Source organism: Macrobrachium rosenbergii, chromosome 55, assembly GCF_040412425.1.
Source record: "Macrobrachium rosenbergii isolate ZJJX-2024 chromosome 55, ASM4041242v1, whole genome shotgun sequence".
NCBI classification, from domain to species: Eukaryota; Metazoa; Arthropoda; class Malacostraca; order Decapoda; family Palaemonidae; genus Macrobrachium; species Macrobrachium rosenbergii.
The window spans coordinates 49,550,467-49,571,299 of NC_089795.1; the positions used below are offsets into that span (position 1 = coordinate 49,550,467).

Sequence of the window (20,833 nt, forward strand, 5' to 3'; positions counted from 1 at the left end):
ATTAATCTGTACGAGAGAGAGAGAGAGAGAGAGAGAGAGAGAGAGAGAGAGAGAGAGAGAGAGAGACCCCTAGGAATTGAAAAGTTTAAGACTGATAGATAAATGTTCCGTAGACGTAGGCGTACTGAACATACTGCGTTTAAATTTACTCAACGGGAAGGAGTCACTGGCGACAATTAACCTGTGAGAGAGAGAGAGAGAGAGAGAGAGAGAGAGAGAGAGAGAGAGAGAGAGAACGTAAGAACTCAGGGTTCAAGACTGATAGATAAATGTTCCTTTGACATCGTCCTATAGAACATACAACGTTTAAATTTACTTAACGGGAATGAGTCACTGACAAGAGAGAGAGAGAGAGAGAGAGAGAGTCGTAGGAATTGAAAGGTTTAAGACTGATATATAAGTGTTCCGTAGACATAGGCCTAGAGAACATACTGCTTTTAAATTTACTCAGCGGGAATGAGTCACTGGCGACAGTTAATCTGTATATGAGAGAGAGAGAGAGAGAGAGAGAGAGAGAGAGAGAGAGAGTTCAAGCAATTTCCAAGAATAGGAAGATAACAAAAAGCCCTGTTCATCGTTAATGGATTAAGCAGCTCACAAGATGACGCGCTGTGCCGTCATTTGATATCTGAAAAGAGTGAGTTTTATCTCTTGCCGTTTTCTGCATCAAGAAAAATCCCGTTTAAACCCGTTTTCTTTAAGTTACAGAAACTATTAAAAATTTTGTAATTATTAGGTAATTCCTTCGTTGTGGTTAAGGATGGTATAACCATATGGTTGTGTTTTATTTTTATCTTTTTGTTTATTTGTATAATTCATTTTTAGTTGTTTGATTTTGCATACGAACATTTAATAAGTTTTTTCTTACGCATTATTAGACGTTTGTTTTCATTTTCTTTTAAAAAAGCTGTTGATGGAATCTTGAACGGAATAATTGATGTTATGGCTGCAAATTGACACACACACACACACACACACACACACATGTATATGTATATATATATGTGTGTGTGTACTGTATATAATCCAATTTTTATTGTCACTCAATGTTTCGTAACTTTGTAGAATTTTTTTAAGGGAAGCCAAAAAAAGTTTGTATATTGTATTTTCCATACGTGTTGTTATCCCGAGATGGTTGTTTTGATTTACCTGATTCTTCCTTTCCTCTCTGTCACTGTAAACTGTTGAGGACTCATTACATTTTATTCCTTCACAGATCCTGTGACATACTCTCGTCATCGCCTGACGCGTTCAGATGGTGAACGGAGAGACGGAAAATTGTTTCTTCTCTGCATATAAGGTAAGATGCGTGTCTGTTCATTTTGTGTTGGCGTTTGCACCAGTTGAACACTAGGTCTAACGGGAGGGAATAATTTTTTTATCATTCTTTTCGTTTCATAGACTCCAGTTTTACATTGTAGCCACCCCTGAGTTTGTACAAATTATATATATATATATATATATATATATATATATATATATATATATATATATATATATATATATGTATATATATATGTGTGTGTGTGTGTGTGTGTGTGTGTTATGTGCATGTATATTATATATATATTATATATATATATATATATATATATATGTTATGTGCATATATATATATATATATATATATATATATATATATATATATATATATATATATATATATATATTTATATTTATTTATATAATATGCATGTGTGTATATATATGCATTTAAATTTTTAATAATTTTTAGTTATTTCCTTCAAATGGAAAAATATGATTTTAAATTAATAGACACCAAAGGAATGCTAAATGCTTCTTGTCAAGTCACAGAGGAAACGAGTTATTCATTTATTAATTAAATATATTTTAACTGAGAGAGAGAGAGAGAGAGAGAGAGAGAGAGAGAGAGAGAGAGAGAGAGAGAGAGAGAGAGAGAGAGAGAGAGAGGGTGAAAAGATCAAGAAAATTAAACGGTTATAGCAGTTATCGTTTCAAATCTCTAAAAGAGTTCGGGTTGGGCAAAAGGTCATTGCCAATAAAACCGTCTCCTTTTTAGGAACTTAAGGACTATTTGACAGTACTTGCACACACTTTCTCTCTCTCTCTCTCTCTCTCTCTCTCTCTCTCTCTCTCACACACACACACACACACACACACAATTCTCCTAGCAAATGGTAAAAGTGAAATTCTCTCTCTCTCTCTCCTTCCTGTGAAGCCTTGTGGAAGTCTGTAAGAAACCCCATTATATATCTCCCAAGGTCGAATTGCCGTCGAAATTAATATGCATCAGAAAGGAGGGGGCAGGGAGAAATTTGTGTTGCATAAGTATGCAACTGTGCATTGTTGTGTTGTTAAATGGTGTTGCCAGTTATACGTTGGGGGTTGGGATGGGCGTGAACCCAAATTGGGGTGGATACCTGCCGGTGCAGTAAGTCACAGAAGCGTTGAGAGGGGTGTTTAATATATTGCTGTGATACACTATAGTCATAGTGTATAGGCTGAAATTCTCTCTCTCTCTCTCTCTCTCTCTCTCTCTCTCTCTCTCTATATATATATATATATATATATATATATATATATATATATATATATATATATATATATATATATGTGTGTGTGTGTGTGTGTGTGTGTACATATATGTTTGTGCGTGTTTGTCAACGGAATTAAACAATTAATGAGAATCAGTTCATTTATGCAATGATTCACAAGAATTATTTCTGTTATTATTTATGTGTAGATATTCATATAGAATACAATCTCCCACAAAGAACAGATTATTACGGCATAACTAAATAAACTATGATGATAAACATGAAAACTCGCAAACTCAATCAACAGACAAGTAAATATATATATATATATATATATATATATATATATATATATATATATATATATATATATATATATATATGTGTGTGTGTGTGTGTGTGTGTGTGTGTGTGTATGTGTGTGTGCGTGTGTATTCTGTATGAATATCTACACATAAATAATAACAGATATAACTCCTGTAAATCATTGCATAAATAAACTGATTCTCATTAATTGTTTACTTCCGTTGGCTTACTGATGCATCAGTAGTAATAGCCTATAGAGAAGTATTATTTGCTGTTCTCAGCAAGAGAGAGAGAGAGAGAGAGAGGGAGAGAATTTAGACGAGGCTTGATACCGATGACCTGTGCAATACCTATTGTTTTGGGAATATGCTGTTGTTTGTAAAGATTCTGTATTGAATTCTTTACACGTTCTTTCGTCAGTAGTGATGTTTTAACCGAGTTCTTTTGTATCAAAGGCCTTTTCAGTACTTCAGATATGTGTGCGTGCATATGTTGTTTTACTGCGGGTATTAAACCCGTTTAACGGATGTGGATTTTGCCTGAATGTTGGTTAAGTGGAATTTAACATGGGAAAAATGTTCATCTGAGTTACTGCCGAGGAAATAATTAGTATTTTCCCTCTTTTCTGATACAAATATTGCTTTGTTTTTCTTTGTAGTGTTGCTTGTTAAACGTCAATTCTTATATGCAAAGGACTGGCTAGATTTTTTACGGTTTTCCTAAATGTTCATCATACAAGATTTTGGTAAATCTAGACGAAAGAAACTTGCAGCAACCTGCAACTCCAGCCTAGACTATTAGTAGTGTGTTAAAGGTCAGGCATTTGCAGTAATTTTGCGGTTGAGGTTGAGGTAACTCGTATGTTGACTAGGTTTGTAGATAGGGTTGGGGTTGTGGAGGACCTGGGCTTGTAATGGAAGGTAGCGGGTAGAGGAGGGGGTTCCTGTAGTGGGAGGACTACAGACAAGTGAGTGCGCGTAAGTCAACGTCTTGTTCGACCGTTGGTTGGCTGATTTGAAAGTTTAAATCTCTCTCTCTCTCTCTCTCTCTCTCTCTCTCTCTCTCTCTCTCTCTCTCTCTCTCGAGTTCTCAACGGTTGCCATACCATTAGGATGAGCTGTGATGATGGTGATAATGATGATGATTTTAACGATGATGACGTCTTGCGCGCGCGTGCCTTGCATTAAAGGAGTTTGATTGTGATTAAATCTTCAGCTCCGAGTTCCTTGTCAGTCTAACGATAAACACAGCACCCTCGTGTTTTGCATGCGTGTAATATCAAGTTCGTTTAAATACTACATTCAGGGAAATGCCTTGTTCTGTTTTGCTTGGTAATGCGTTAAGTTTATTGCTCGCATAATTGAAGCATGGTTTCATATGATTTTATAGTTGAAGCATGGTTTTATATGATTTTGTATGAAGCATGATTTTATATATATATATATATATTTTATATATATATATATATTATATATATATATGTTTATGATGTCAGACGATTAATTATTTTTTTTTTTTCATTTTGCTTGGTAGTGCTTCAACTTTATTACTCACATAATTGAACCATGATTTTATAATTGAAGCATGATTTTGTAAGAAGCTTGATTTTATGATTGAAGGACAATTATATATGATTTTTGTGGTTTTGTATGATTTTATTAATTGAAGCATGATTTTATAGGATTTTATAATTGAAGCATGATTTTATAGGATTTTATAATTGAAGCATGATTTTAGAAGATTTTATAATTGAAGCATGATTTTATATATGATTATATATGAAGCATGTTTTTATGAGACTGAAGCATGATTTTATATGAAGCACGACTTTACATATGCTTTTATAGATATCGTGCGATTTGCTTGCAGAATGTATTGACAAGAACCAGACTGTAGTGACTATACCGTTATAAATGTAGGAAATTTGTTTATTTTTTTTCACAGAAAATATCAATTCCATTCATTCCGATCTATTTGCAGAGAAATGTTCTGATATACATATACATGCATACATACATACATATATATATATATATATATATATATATATATGTATGTATATGTATAATATATATATAGATATATATATATACAGTAGTTTCTTAGAGATTATTCAATGGAAATACGCATTTATACCTTTACCCCATATCAGTCTTCACCACATATTCAAGCTAAGTAAAACGAATTAACAAAAGCTTCAAATTCCCTGAAACCGAGGGTACAAAACGACTATGAAGTATCCCATTGTCCTCGTTGTTGTACTAAGTGTTATGATAACAAGTAGGCTACAGTATCCCCCTCAGTCAAAACATGACGACGGTGCAGCTGGGAAGTATATCAGTAGAACGCTGTTGTGTCAAGGCTTTAATTTAATTTTTTGACTGACAGTTCGTCGCTATATCGTTTATGTCGTGTTTTTGGCGGCATAGAGATTACAGTCGAAGCTGTGAAAATAAATGAGCGACCTCCGGAAATTTCTCGGAACGAATAACACAGTAGAAACAGCGAATAAAGATAAATACACAAAGAAAAGATAGCCATTTTTTAAGCTACTGGGTGAATATAGGCAATAGACAACTTTAGAATATACACCAGGATCACATGAAGTACAGAGCAGTGATCACTACAAGAAAAGGTTCAGAGCAGTGATAACTGTAAGAAAAAGTTCAGAGCAGTGATAACTGTAAGAAAAAGTTCAGAGCAGTAATCAGATTGATTGGTTTATGGTTACTCAAGCTGGCGTTACAACATCTAGGTTATTTCGCTGTAAGAGAAAGTTCACAGCAGTGATCACTGTGAGAGAAAGTCCAGAGCAGTGATCACTGTAAGAAAAAGTTCAGAGCAGTGATCACTGTACGAAAAAGTTCAGAGCAGTGATCGCAGTAAGAAACAGTCCAGAGCAGGACCACTGTAAGAAACAGTTCGAGCCGTGATTACTGTAAGGAAAAGTTTAGAGCGTGATCACTGTACGAAAAAGTTCAGAGCAGTGATCACTGTAAGAAAAAGTTCAGAGCTGTGATCACTGCAAGGAAAAGTTCAGAGCGTTGATCGCTACAAGAAATAGATATTGAACCTTCACGAAAAGTTGCAGTGCATCCCAGCTGAACTTGATAAAGACCGGTATCCTTCAGCGGTGGGTGTAGAACTGTGTAACTGTAAACTGTCAGGATTCCTTGCAAATTGACGAACTGTAAGATAGTTTTTTTTTATGTTTGCTAACAGATTTTTTCAATAGAGAACACAGTTCCCTTGTGGAAGGGAAGTTTATTATTTGCCCCAAATTACGAGTTCTGTAAATTCTATAAATGTCAGTATTGTATGAAATGGTCTTCAACTTTGTTTTAAGAGGCCGATGGTGGAGGCAACTTTATACCAAGTACAGTACTTAGATGGAAACTAGAAATATTAGAGGGAGAGAAAAGTGACTTGGTCGCCCGTTGATAGACGAATAATTTCAGTTAAAAGGTAAAGAAAAACAGAAGTGGGAATAGAATTCAAATCGCAGGTAGTAGAAGGTGAGAAAGAGTGCCGAATAGTTGTACCTCATAGCTAAGGAAAAACAGAAGTGGGAATAAAATTGAAAAGACAGGTAGCAGAAGGTGAGAAAGAGAAAGAGAAAAAACAAGAAAACTCCCCAACCATATAATCGTGTCTAGCAGAAAAAAAGTACTTAACGACTTATTGTTTTTTTTTTTTCGTTTACCTTTATTCTCATCAGCTAACAGATGAATAATTTCAGCTCTAAGTTAAGGAAAAACAGAAATGGGAATAGAACTCAAAAGACGTAACAGAAGGTGAGAAAGAATGGCGAATAGTTGTACCTCATAGCTAAGGGAAAGCAGAAGTGGGAGTAGAATTCAAAAGACAGGTAGTAGAAGGCGAGAGTGAAAAAACCAAGAAAACTCGCCAACAGTATAATGGTTATCTAGCAGGAAAAAAAATATAATTAACAAGTTACTGTTTTTTTTAACCGATATTCTCCTCAGCTCACTGATGAACAATTTCAGTTCAAGTTAAGGAAAAACGTAAGTGGGAATAGAATTCAAAAGACAGGCAGTAGAAGGTGAGAAAGAGTGACGAATAGTTGTAACTCAGCTAAAGGAAAACAGAAGTGGCAATAGAAAAAAACGGGTAGTAGAATGTGAGGAAGAGTAAAAAAAAAAGAATGAAAACTCCCCAACCGTATAATCGTGATCTAGCAGGAAAAAACCGTGATTGACAACTTATTGTTTTTTTTTTTTTTTTACCGATATTCTCATCAACTCTCAGACCAGTACAGCTAGCCTTCAGTAATCATATTACCGCTACTATTTATTTTTTTATAGCTATTTCTCTCGGTAATGAAATTTCCTGACGTTTGTCCTTGACTCAATGCTTAGGAATCTCTTGATTTATTTCGACTGCAAGAACCGGATGGCATTTGAGGTACTCTAACTGCTCCTTTCTTTGTCTTGAGAGATAAAAGCAGTTTTCCCTGACTCAGAGGTTCTGTGTTCTTGAAAAGAAGGGAGCGGGGTTAGCCAGTTATACTTTCCATAGTGTGTACTGTGTATAAAATACCGTTTTATTAAACAGATGTGTTGTTATCGCATGCTGTGTATTGTGTATAGTTCTTGATTAAATAACTTAGTGTAATAGACCCTTTTTAGTTTTCTATAAAAGAAAACTATTAAGATGACTATTTGTCTGTCCGTCTGCAGTTTTTCTGTCCGCCCTCAGATCTTAAAAACTACTGAGGCTAGAGAGCTGCAAATTGGTATGTTGATCTTCCACCTTCCAGTCATCAAACGTACCAAATTGCAACCCTCTAGCCTCAGTAGTTTTTATTTTATTAAAGGTTAATGTTAGCTATGATCGTGCATCTGGCACCGTTATAGGTACCAACAACACATGCCACCACCGGGCCGTGGCTGAAAGTTTCATGGGCCGCTGCTGAGAGTTTCAGCTTATTTTTACTTGTTTTTTTTATTGTTTAGGAATAAAAGGATAATTTTTTAAATATACAAAAGAGAGCATCAATTATACTTCCCATAGTTTGTATTGTGTATAAATCGTAAAGTAACGTTGTATTAAACGGTGAGTGTTATCATTACGTGCTGTTTATTGTGTATAAATCTTAATTAAACAACTTGGTGTAATAGACTTTGTTTTAGTTTAGGAATAAGGGATGATTTTTAAAATACACAAAAGATAGTGCAGTGAGTTGCATTTATTTGCTCTGGTTTTCTAGAACTAAATTACTAGTTTCTCTCTCTCTCTCTCTCTCTCTCTCTCTCTCTCTCTCTCTCTCTCTCTCTCTCTCTCTCCAGTGCAATCTGGTCGAGGGTAGAAACCTTGTTTATTGTTCCATGGCGTGATAATATAATAATAATAATAATAATAATAATAATGGTAGCAGTAATAGCAGTAGTAGTAATAGTAGTAGTAAAAAACATATGACGATAGTAATGCATGACATAATAATAATAATAATAATAATAATATTATTATTATTATTATTATTATTATTATTATTATTATTATTATTATTATTATTATTATTATTATTAAATATAAAAAAGGCTGAGCAACGACTCAAGAAACAACGGCCAGTCTACGACCTCGCCTTCCAAAAAGCAGCAGCAACTCCTTGCAAAAACAGCAACAACTCTTTAGAAAAGCAGCAGCAACTCCTTGCAAAATCAGCAACAACTCTTTGCAAAAGCAGCAGCAACTCCTTGCAAAAACATCAGCAACCCATTGCAAAGGCAGCTAGAATTCCTTGCAAAAGCAGCAACCACTCTTCGCAAAAGCAGCAAGAACTCTTTGCAAAAGTAACAACAACTCCTTGCAAATGCATCAGCAACTCTTTGCAAAAGCAGCAGCAACTACTTGCAAAAGCAGCAACAACTCCTTGCAAAAGCAGTAGCAACTCTTTGCAAAAGCAGCAGCAACTCCTTGCAAAAGCATCAGCAACCCCTTGCAAAGGCAGCAACAACTCCTTGCAAAAGCAGTAGCACCTCTTTGCAAAAGCAGCAGCTTCTTGCAAAAGCATCAGCTACCCCTTGCAAAGGCAGCAACAACTCCTTGCAAAAGCAGCAGCAACTTCTTGCAAAACCATCAGCAACCCCTTGCAAAGGCAGCAACAACTCCTTGCAAAAGCAGTAGCAACTCTTTGCAAAGCAGCAGCAACTTCTTGCAGAAGCAGCAGCAACCCCTTGCAAAGGCAGCAACAGCTCCTTGCAAAAGCAGCAGCAACTCCTTACAAAATCATCAGCAACCCCTTGCAAAGGCAGCAACAACTTGCAAAAGCAGCGGCAGCAACTCCTTGCAAAAACATCAGCAACACCTTGCAAAGGCAGCAACAATTCATTGCAAAAGCAGCAACAACTCTTTGCAAAAGTAGCAACAACTCCTTGCAAAAGCATCAGCAATTCTTTGCAAAAGCAGCAGCAACTTCTTACAAAAGCAGCAAGAACTCCTTGCAAAAGCAGCAACAACTTGCAAAAGCAGCAAGAACTCTTTGCAAAAGCAGCAGCATCTCCTTGCAAAAGCATCAGCAACTCCTTGCAAAAGCAGCAACAACTCTTTGCAAAAACATCAGCAGCTCCTTGCAAAGGCAGCAACAAGTCCTTCAGTAGCAATTGCTACTTGTGCGTATTGCTCCTCGGCGTTGCTGCTGCCGGTAGCAGCAATAATATACGTGTCGCTTTAAACTCAGGAAGCCTCAACTAATCAGGTCGTTACGCTGCTTTGCTTCTTAAGAGGCAACGCCTTCTTCCTTCGCCTCTGATTGTATAGTGGTGGGCTGTGATTCTCTCTCTCTCTCTCTCTCTCTCTCTCTCTCTCTCTCTCTCTCTCTCTCTCTCTCTCTCTATACTGGTGTGATGCTGAATACTTGGTTCAAATGCTTAGCATCAACTATCGCAGCGAAGATTTCGGTACGCTTATGAAAATGTTGTATCGCCAATGAGAAAATACGTGCTCTAGTCTCTAGTTTGAATTGCCATCTTATTTATTAGCTATTTCGTGTGTTTGTTTACATAGCGTGGATTTGCACCTGAGAATAAATTCACGCCCGGCTAACTCAAGTGCTATTTGACCTGAGTGCATATTTGTGGAATCTTAATAGACTCTTATTAACGTCTGCATTGATTGTTTAACTGTTATGCAACTGTTCTCTATGTAAACTAAGCCACCGTGGATTCTATATGATCATTCATGGATTATACATGATCATTCATTATGCACGGTCATTCATGGATTATGCACGATCATTCATTGATTATACGCGATCATTCATGGATTATGCACCATCATTTATGGATTGTAGACGATAATTCATGGAATTTTCACGATGATTCATTGATTATACACGACCATTTATAGATTATGCGCAACCATTCATTGATTATGCGCGATCATTCATGGATTATGCACGATCTTTCATGGATTATGCACGATCATTCATGGATTATACACGGTCATTCACGGATTATGCACGATCATTCACGGATTATACACGATCTTTCATGGATTATGCACGATCATTCATGGGTTATACACGGTCATTCACGGATTATGCACGATCATTCACGGATTATGCACGATCATTCACGGATTATACACGATCATTCATGGATTATACAAGATCATACATGATCATTTTTGGATTATACTTGATCATTCATGGTCTTATGCACGATCATTCGTTCTTCTGCTTATTGGATATGCTCACATACTTTAAAACTGTCAGCAAAGACCTGAATACGTGAATTGTAAGTCAGTTAACTATTTATTTCCATTTCTGTTGCTAAGACGAAACCATGGCCAGTCGATAAGGACATATCTAGTAGTGGAGTGTTGGCATTTGCATTGTTTATACTATGACTGAACCGAGACGGGCAAAAGTATGCTGACCAAATAATTCAGGAAATAGAGAAGTAGAGATTGAATAAAATGGAAAGTGATTAGTGACTTTCATAAATATATGATTAAGTCAATCATATGTAATTGGTGAAGAATTGAGAACGTTATGACGACTATCATCACAGCTAATTACCCTGTATTTCCTGGGTGTTATATTTCTGACACCGTGTGTCATGGATCTTTTATGCAGTGTCCTTCAGACGTAATCATGTTTGGTATTCTGAAACATGTTCGTCCTTTGACCGTGTTTTTCATGTGTCACGATATTTATTCTCAACGATTGTTATAAATAAAAATTGAATTTGTAACTCACTTTTGTTTCTAATAAATGTTGGGCAAGATCTCTCTTTGTTTCAGTATGTTTTTATATTTACATTTAATAACTCCACCATGGGAAGGATGAAACCCAGTGTTTCACCCTTCCCATGGTAAAGTTGTATATGTATATATGAATATATACTGAAACAAGGAGAGATCTTGCCCAACATTTATTAGAAACAAAAGAAAGTTGCTAGTTCAATTTCTGTTTACAATAATCGTTGAGAATAAAGATTATTACAAATATATATATATATATATATATATATATATATATATATATATATATATATATATATATATATATATATGTGTGTGTGTGTGTGTGTGTGTGTGTGTGCGTGCGTGTATATATGTAAATATATATATATATATATATATATATATATATATATATATATATATATATATATATTATATATATATAATATATATATATATATACATATATACATATATTACAAAGAGGACAGCATCGTCACACTGCAATCCTCAGTCTTCTCAACTCGTTATGAAAACTTTTGTTTATTTTCCGTCAGACAACTATAAAGAAGGGTTTGTTGACTTTGGTGTGTTTACGAATACCTCTTGTGTGGGGCTCTTGAGAGGCTGCTGATACTTGGCCACTAAACACCCCTACCAACCCCTGCCCACTCACTCCCCACCCCCTCTGCCTATAACCAAAATATTCATATCTGGCACTCCTACCCCCTTCGTCTATCTCATGGCTGTACAGATAATTAGTTGAGGTGGGGTTGGATGCAGGCTTGAGCAATAATAATAAAAACAATAACAATAATATAATAATAATAATCTTCATTTCGGCTCAGGGCCATATGCATGGAATATACAAATACAATACACACAATCTCGATACATAAGGTAGCACGATAAACTTAATTATCGGCAGTATCCACACAGTTGCTGAAGAAGTAAAGAAAAATAGAATTCATTATAACGGTAATGACAGTAATTATATGGAGAAAAAAATTAAAACTGATAACAATAAAAAATACAGATTGCAGACGATTAATTTCCAGCTGGGGACCTTAGGTGGTTACAGAAGTCAGGTCTAGAAGGCTAAATACGAATATTGAAAATTGCAAAATTCCACAGTGATATTAATCACAGTAATAATAAAAAAGTAAAATACCAATAATAATAAGAAACGTGGAAATATAATAATAATAATAATAATAATAATAATAATAATGACAGATTCTGGAGATGACACTTCATAATTGCAAAAATAGAGAATAAGTCATTTAAGGAACAGACGCCTCATTATCCCATCTTTCCCAAAATTTAGATCTTCTTGCCTCACTGCTTATGATGCTTTGTATCCGCGAATTGCTGCTGTTTCTCAGTCGGGTGATCAGACTGAACATTGTTTGCCTCACAATGATTTTCAAATTATCCAGGCGGTTTTCTGTGAACATCTGCGTGGCGGAGCGATAGCGAGGAGTGTTTGTGAGGCGTCTCAGAATGTCATTGTGAACAACAGTGATACGTCGCATGGTCTCTTCGTCCAAAGGGAACACCCATATATACTGTAGCAGTACGAGCGGAAGAGCAGCAGTTTTGTTTCTCGGTGACAGAAGGCAAACCTCCTTGCAACCATGTTGCACACACACACACACACACACACACACACATATATATATATATATATATATATATATATATATATATATATATATATATATATATATATATATATATATATAATAAATTATAAATAATAAATTATAAATATTATTATTATTATTATTAATAAATAATGTTATATATGTTATACAGTATATATGTGTGTGTGTGTGTGTGTGCTTTAGATCTCTTGAGCAATGTGGTTTTTCCGTACATTCTCTCTCTCTCTCTCTCTCTCTCTCTCTCTCTCTCTCTCTCTCTCTCTCTCTCTCTCATATCCTCCAAGGAAACAACCATCTTTTGGGCGTGGTCATAGAAACCTAATCAAGGAAATGGCTGCCTGATTTCTTTCCATTTCCGTTTTTTTAGATCTGCCGACTTCCTTCTTATCCGACACGTTGATTTCCTCGAATTCTGCAGAGCCATTTATCCAGATGCATTTACTATTGTTTACGCGGCCATATTCCAGTGGCCATTTGGTCTGTGGTCAATTCACAGTTGTTTATGCGATGCATTGTCGTGTGATGAGTCTTCAAAGTAATAATGATAGTTGTAGTATTAGAGATGGTAAGAATGATAATAGTATTACCTTATCCCATTACCTTCTGTTACATCTTTCCGATGAACACCATAATATTCCTTGGAAGTTTGAATTTCAAGTCAGTGTCTCCTGTGGTGGATTCTTCCCTATGAATAGGGTTCATCATCTGGTAATAATAATAATAATAATAATAATAATAATAATAATAATAATAATAATAATAATAATATCCCATCATGGAAACTGATTTTGATATGTTGAATAGACAGAGGAGGGCAAAAAAAAAAGTCCTAGAAAAATGCCATGACTTCGTCCCTTTTGGTTAATAGACGGAGATAATAAAAGTTTTCAATTATTTTTTCCTTTCCTAATAAAAGTTTTAAGGTCATCTCCTTAGGTTAATAATAATGATAAAAAAAGTCTAGATATAATAGTAAGCTGTAAACAAAAAATGTTTATTTATTCCATGAATAATGTCTTAAGCATTCTTTTGAAACTTGAGGCTAACAAAATTCTCATGATAATGAGGAGGAGCATTCTTTTTTTATTATTTGTGTATTTATTTATTTTTTATTTATTATTTATTTATATGGTTATTTATTTACTTATTTTTTGTTTGATCTTATTATTCCGGGAATTCTTTGTTTATTGATTATTAATGAAGCCTGACTGTTATCATGAAAGTTGGTAAATAATCCGAGAGCCGACGAGAGTACTGTCTGAAATAGTATTGGTAGAAAGAGTTATAGGTATAGTTATATAGAGGTATAGTTATAGAGTTATAGTAGAATTGAAAAGAGGTATAGTTATATAGTTATAAAGTTACAGTAGAATTGAAAAGCAGTTTAAGCTAACATTAAACTTAAAAAAGTACGATTTATGCTGCTTTAGAAAATGAAGGGTAATATGTAAAGAAGAAGAAGAAGAAGAAGAGAGAGAGAAAAGTATGTGATGAATAACGCCTCGTCGAGACCCTCCCGGTTTAATATGTAGTATAAAGTTTGTAAATTTTGTACTCCCTGCAACAGCAGTCGACCAACATCCGTGTACATAAGTTTACTGCATGGGTCAAGAGAGGCATCTCTTAATATTTACCATTCCTTTCCTCTCCTTGGAGAGAGAGAGAGAGAATGGTTTCATTCCCGGTAGGGTGAAATTACTGCATCAAAGCCCTTCCGTTTCTATAATAATATTACGCATTTTGACGGAGCACTAATCATTCACGCCAGCTGTTTAAGAGAGAGAGAGAGAGAGAGAGAGAGAGAGAGAGAGAGAGAGAGTGTCAAGAAGTTTGTCTGCAGAGAGAAAGAGAGAAGAGATGGGTAGGCGGTGCTACTTCCCAGACAAAAAGTTTGGAAAGAGAGAGAGAGGGAGATAGTCGAAGTCCGTAGTTAAGGTCAAAGGTCATATTTGTAAGGTCACAAGCAAAGTGAGGCTCTTTCCCTCTCAGGGTTTGTCCTGACGTCATCCCTGCAATTTGACCCTCGTCCCTAATAGAACCCTTCCACCGTCAGGTTCTTGTTTTCTCTTTGTCTTTGGGAAGTTTTGGCTTCTCTCTCTCTCTCTCTCTCTCTCTCTCTCTCTCTCTCTCTCTCTCTCTCTCTCTCTGTGCACAAACTTTTCGTCTTCTCAGTAACAACTCTCCGCTGTCTATATCTTGTCCAATTTGCAGATTAACTTCTTGACCTCTCTCTCTCTCTCTCTCTCTCTCTCTCTCTTCTCTCTCTCTCTCAAACAACGGGCGGAGATCAGTATTCCGTCAAAATATATACTATAATTATAAAAACGGTAAGGCCTCGATGTCGATGAGGTAATTTGAACCCTCTGTAGATTCAACCATTCAAAAGTATTCTCTCTTCCTCTCTCTCTCTCTCTCTCTCTCTCTCTCTCTCTCTCTCTATGTGTAATATTAAGTTTTTATGTTTAAAATCCCAACGTATATCATGCTATTAGAAAGTTATCAATTTGTGTGTGTGTACAGTATATATATTATTATATATATATATATATATATATATATATATATATATATATATATATATATATTGTATATGTGTGTGTGATATATTCAATGTAATTTATGCAAAAATTCATAAATAGAAGAAAAAAAATGTTATGTAGGCATCAAAAATAAATTTCACAATTAAAATATTCGGTTCTCAGTTTACACAAACACCTCCATCACATATGGTACTCCCTTTATGTCATTTCTTCATTTCATATATTTCATCCTTATTATCTTTAATTATATTTTCTGTTTCATTTTATCACTCTCGTTCATCCCTCTGTTAAGCCATTTCTTCATTTCAGTCGACTGATCTTATTCCTTTCGTTTCATTTCATTTTATGAAGCGTCTTCTGTTCATTTCATCGTGGCTCTCCAACACCCCAACCCCCATCACAACCCCTTCCTCCATCTAAGGGGAGGGGGAGAAATCCCCTCTCACTCTTCCCATCTTCATTTCAAGACATTAATCGGGTATTAACATCTCGTATCCTCCTCCTCCGAGGAGCCAGCCAGCCGGGTAGGGGGGACTGTAGAGTCCCCTGAGGGGGAGGGAATTAGGGGAGCCTATAGTGGGTGCGGTTTCGGAGGGCAAAGTTGGTCACCTTGAACCCCCTGCGGACGGAAAACATCCTCCAGGGAGTGATGTTGGAGCCAGCTCTCTCTCTCTCTCTCTCTCTCTCTCTCTCTCTCTCTCAGTGATACGGTCCGTGATACTACAGGGCTGAAATTCGTCTCTCTCTCAGTCGACTATAATTATGATACTGTATTGGTGGAATTATTCTCTCTCTCTCTCTCTCTAAGTGGACATTGATATTATTTGCATCTCTCTCTCTCTCTCTCCTGGATATTTAGTTTGAACATTGACATTGATATTATTTGCATATTCGTATACCCCCATCATAGCATGTTTTTGATAACTTTTTTTTGTTTGTATTTTTTATATTTTATTTCTGTTTATATTAATTTCTTAATTGAAGAAATGTCAGTCAACTTTTCCCGTTATTATTATTATTATTATTATTATTATTATTATTATTATTATTATTATTATTATTATTATTATTCAGAAGATGAACCCTATTCGTATGGAACAAGCCCACCACGGGCCATTGACAGGAAATTCAATTTTCCAAAGAAAGATGTGTTCATTTGAGAGAAGTAGCAGAAGGTAATTTGAAATACAAAAAGAAGAGATCACTTATTAAAAAAGAGAAAATGAATTAACAAATTAATAAAAAAAAATAGATGTTGTTTATTAAAATGTTAAAAAAAGGGTTGGATATCATATTCCACGATTATCGTCATGTTTTAATAATAATAATAATAATAATAATAATAATAATAATAATAGACCATCATTCAAACATGCAGTATTGAAGGTGATATCTGCATAAGTTACATTCAATTTATATAGAATTTTCTTAATCTTTCTTATAGCTGAATTTTCAGTTATCAGAAATATAGAGAAAACTATATGAATTGAATACAGCTGATGCAGCTATCACCTTCAATAATAATAATAATAATAATAATAATAATAATAATAATAATAATAATAATGATAATAATAAATAATAGTTCAAGTTGAACAGGTAGAATATAACTACCATTCCAGTTTCTAGGTAAGATTTCCTTCTCTCTAATGCCCTTGAAACTCGTCAGGTGTCGCCGTATGGGACGTTTGTAATTAACACCCCGTGTAAATTTGGTTATCACTTGGGTACCACTTCCATAGGGACCGCTGCCCGTATACGGTAGCTGTTGCTAAATATATAATATATGTATATGTATATATATATATATATATATGTATATATATATATATATATATATATATATATATATATATATATATATATAAAGATAAAATCCACGTGGATTTTATCGTTATTTATATATTCATTACGTTCCATATTTTCGTGATTCAGTTATACAAACACACACATATATATACTGTATATATATACTGTATGTATATATAATGCATTTACATACATTCGTATATACTGTATACATATATATACATATATATATATATATATATATATATATATATATATATATATATATATATATATATATATCGTAAAAGCTATACCCTTATTTTATGAGCACTAAATACAGAGAGAGAGAGAGAGAGAGAGAGAGAGAGAGAGAGAGAGATTCGGATGATTGTGTGATTTGGTTAGCTAAAATTTACTCCAGCATATTTACCCAGACGTTTTAAGCGTCTAATAATTTTATAATAATTTTTCTCTCTTACAGAAAGTATTTACAAAATATTTTAGCTCATGAAAATACTGCCAGTCTAAGGTAAATGGAGTTTTAATCTTAGATTTATGTCTGTGTCATTTGACTTCTTATTAAATCTCTAATGAAACATTATTTGTCATTAATCTGTCAAGGGACGCTTTTCGGGGGAATGACTCGAAGTTTTTGTCAGCGTTAAGCCTTAAAAGGAAGCGATTAAGGTCTTCACCTAAGGGCATTTAACTGTAAAACAGTAAAAGCAAATAAGTAAAATAAAAATAAAAAGATGAAAAATAAAATAACACCGAAGAAGAAGAAGAAGAAGAAGAAGAAGAAGAAGGAGAGAGAGAGAGAGAGAGAGAGAGAGAGAGAGAGAGAGAGAGAGAGCATTCACCTCAGTCCGGTTTGGTAGTGAGAAATGTCATCTTTTCCCTCATTCGACAAGTTGTGCGTCAATGACCCCTGCTTTTGTATCGCCAGTTCGATAAACCTGTATATATTATATTATATCTTTTGTGAGTTGTCATGGTCATGTAATTGTTGTACCTAAGAATTCTTAATTATTTTATTTTTACTCTTATGAAGCGCTTGGTGTCAATTTGACAAGGTTGCGTGGAATACAAGATTTATTATTATTATTATTATTATTATTATTATTATTATTATTATTATTATTATTATTCAGAAGATGAATCCCATTCACTTGGAACAAGCCAACTAGGCTGTTATTATTATTATTATTATTATTATTCAGAAGATGACTTTATGATTATTATTATTATTATTATTATTATTATTATTATTCAGAAGATGACTTTATGATTATTATTATGATTATTATTATTATTATTATTATTATTATTAGTCAGAAAATGAACCCCATTCATATGGAACAAGCCCACCACAAGGGCCATTGGCTTGAAATTCAAGCTTCCAAACAATAAGTTCTTCATTGGAAAGAATTAACAGAAGGTAAAGGAATATACAGAAAGAAGAGATCATTTATTAAAAAATAAAAAATAAATTAAATTAATAAGTAAACAGATAAAAATGTAAATTCTTAAACTGCAAGGAGAACTATATTAAGGTAGTGAAGCTTTACAAGAAGTTCAGCTTATGTCTGTTTATGTGTTTTTATTTATTTATTTATTTTTTGTAGTGTTGATGTTTCTGTCATTCAGAAGTGTTTTTCTTTCATAAGGTTACCTGAGCCTACAAAAATTCACCATCTTTTTATGCACTTTTGTAATGTTTGTTAAATGTTTAAGTTTTTTGTCATCCAGAAGTGTTGTTCATTATCTAAGTTACGTGGTATAATAATAATAATAATAATAATATAATCAGTTTTTGTACGTGTTTGTATTTTTTTCTTGCTTTCTTTGTTTGCGTAGAATACAATACGATAAATATTTTTATTTTTTCTCAACCACAGGTGTTGATCATTATTCAAATTACGAGGTGTAATAATAATAATAATAATAATAATAATAATAATAATAATAATAATAATAATAATAATAATAATAATAATAATAATAATAATTTTCTGTTACGTGTCTTTATTTCTTTTGCTCATGTTTATGTTTCTTTGTCCACTTAGAACGCAATACGAAAACATTTTATTTTGAAAGTTTGCATTTGTTTTGTAAGTATGTAGATTTCTTTTGTCTTGGTTACATAAAATACAAAACAATCAACATTTGTTTTTTAGTACTTGTGTTTTTTTTTTATTCTGCAATTTGTATTTGTTCTGTACATATGTAATTTTTTTTTAGTAGGTTACGCAAAATACAAACATTCCACATTATTTTTGGATACTTGTGATTTTTTTTAAATTGTTAAATTCGGCAAGTTCATATTTTTGTAAATATGTAAGTTTCTTTGTCTAGTTTACATGAAATACAACACAATCAATTTCGGATACTTGTATTTTTTATTGTTAAATTTTGCAAGTTTTTATTCGTTTTGTACATACGTATGTTTCTTTGTCTAGGTTATGCAAAATACAACGCATTCAGCATTGTTTTTTTACATGTTTATATTTGTTATTATATTATTTAATTTTATTCTCTTTCTTTGCTATCTGATCAACATCATCTGCTGTTATCGCGTTCACTTTTCTCTCTCTCTTTACTTTCCTCTTCATCAACTTTCTTCTACTTCCCTTCCACTCTCCCCTTCCATTCCCTCGCCCTTTCCGTGACCCTTCTTTGACCCTTTCGTCCCGCGGTTTCCTGTTCCTTCTCGTCTCTGTCTCGTTCCTTCTCGTTTTTGCTCTCGTTGGAGTGGGAGCTGCCTTGGAGAGAGACATCGAGTTGTGTAAATTATACTTCCATTTATTCGTTAAAGTTAATTTTACGTGTTTGACATTCATGTAGTGGATATCTAAGGGGCAAATTTTTATTATTATTATTATTATTATTATTATTATTATTATTATTATTATTATTATTATTATTATTATTATTACCGTAGAACTAGACCCAGTAATTTTTTGGCAAGAGATTTTTAAATACGTTATGTTGTCGCTTATTATTATTATTATTATTATTATTATTATTATTATTATTATTATTATTATTATTATTATTATTATCCAAGCTGCAGTCCTAGTCGGAAAGGCAGAATGCTTGTTACAAGCACGGAGAAAGAAATGGAGAATTAATGAATAAACCATTCAATAAAAATGAAGAAACACAAATAAGGAAAACCAGAGAATAAGCTAAATATGAGAAAAGGGCAAAGAGAGGCGAAATAAACATATGCTAACGACAATAGGAAAGTTTTCCTATAATGCGTCGCATCGGTTTGAATTCCAGCGATCAGGGGGTATTTAATGATTGTTCGAATCTTATCTCTGTGGAGTCACAGGGACGGAAGCGATTTTGAAGCTCGGTTTGTTGACTTCTAATTTAATGTTTGTTGATTTGTTGACTGTCATCTGTTTTTTTCCTCTCGATGCCCGTAATTTTTGTTAAATGTTTACGTTCATGGCAGCCGAAAGCCTTGTTTCTTGTCCAAGTATTTTTATTATTAATAATAAAATTATTTTTATTATTATTATTATTATTATTATTATTATTATTATTATTATTCAGAAGATGAACCCTATTCATGTGGAACAAGCCCCGCCCCCCCCCACACGACAGGTGCCACTGACTTGAAACTCAAGCTTCCAAAGAATATGATGTTCATTTGAAAGAAGTAACAGAAAGTAATGGGAAATGCAGAAAGAAGAGGTCACTTATTAAAAAAGAAAAAAGAAATTAACAAGTTAATAAATAAATAGAAAAAATGTAAGTAAATGTTTAAAATACAAGGAGAATTGTATTAGGG

The 20,833-nt window shown here is 33.8% G+C and overlaps 3 protein-coding genes across 4 annotated transcripts in view; 2 read left to right on the forward strand and 1 right to left on the reverse strand.

Annotated features, from left to right (window-relative positions):
* The window catches only part of LOC136835801 (uncharacterized), a 14,239-nt gene extending 13,000 nt beyond the window's left edge, over positions 1-1,239 (reverse strand). The window contains exon 1 of the mRNA XM_067099656.1: positions 1,150-1,239. Coding sequence (XP_066955757.1) covers positions 1,150-1,239 — 90 coding nt within the window. The remainder of the gene's footprint in view (positions 1-1,149) is intronic.
* Positions 1-20,833, forward strand: part of MESR3 (misexpression suppressor of ras 3) — a 242,532-nt gene that overhangs the window by 139,373 nt on the left and 82,326 nt on the right. For both annotated transcript variants that reach the window (XM_067098455.1, XM_067098456.1), the window contains exon 2: positions 1,217-1,300. The gene's annotated coding sequence lies outside the window, so the exon portion shown is untranslated. The remainder of the gene's footprint in view (positions 1-1,216; positions 1,301-20,833) is intronic.
* Positions 1,256-9,445, forward strand: LOC136835802 (titin homolog). The gene is made up of 3 exons (XM_067099657.1): positions 1,256-1,300; positions 8,405-8,817; positions 8,878-9,445. Exons 1-3 carry the CDS (start codon positions 1,256-1,258, stop codon positions 9,443-9,445), a joined length of 1,026 nt encoding a protein of 341 aa, XP_066955758.1.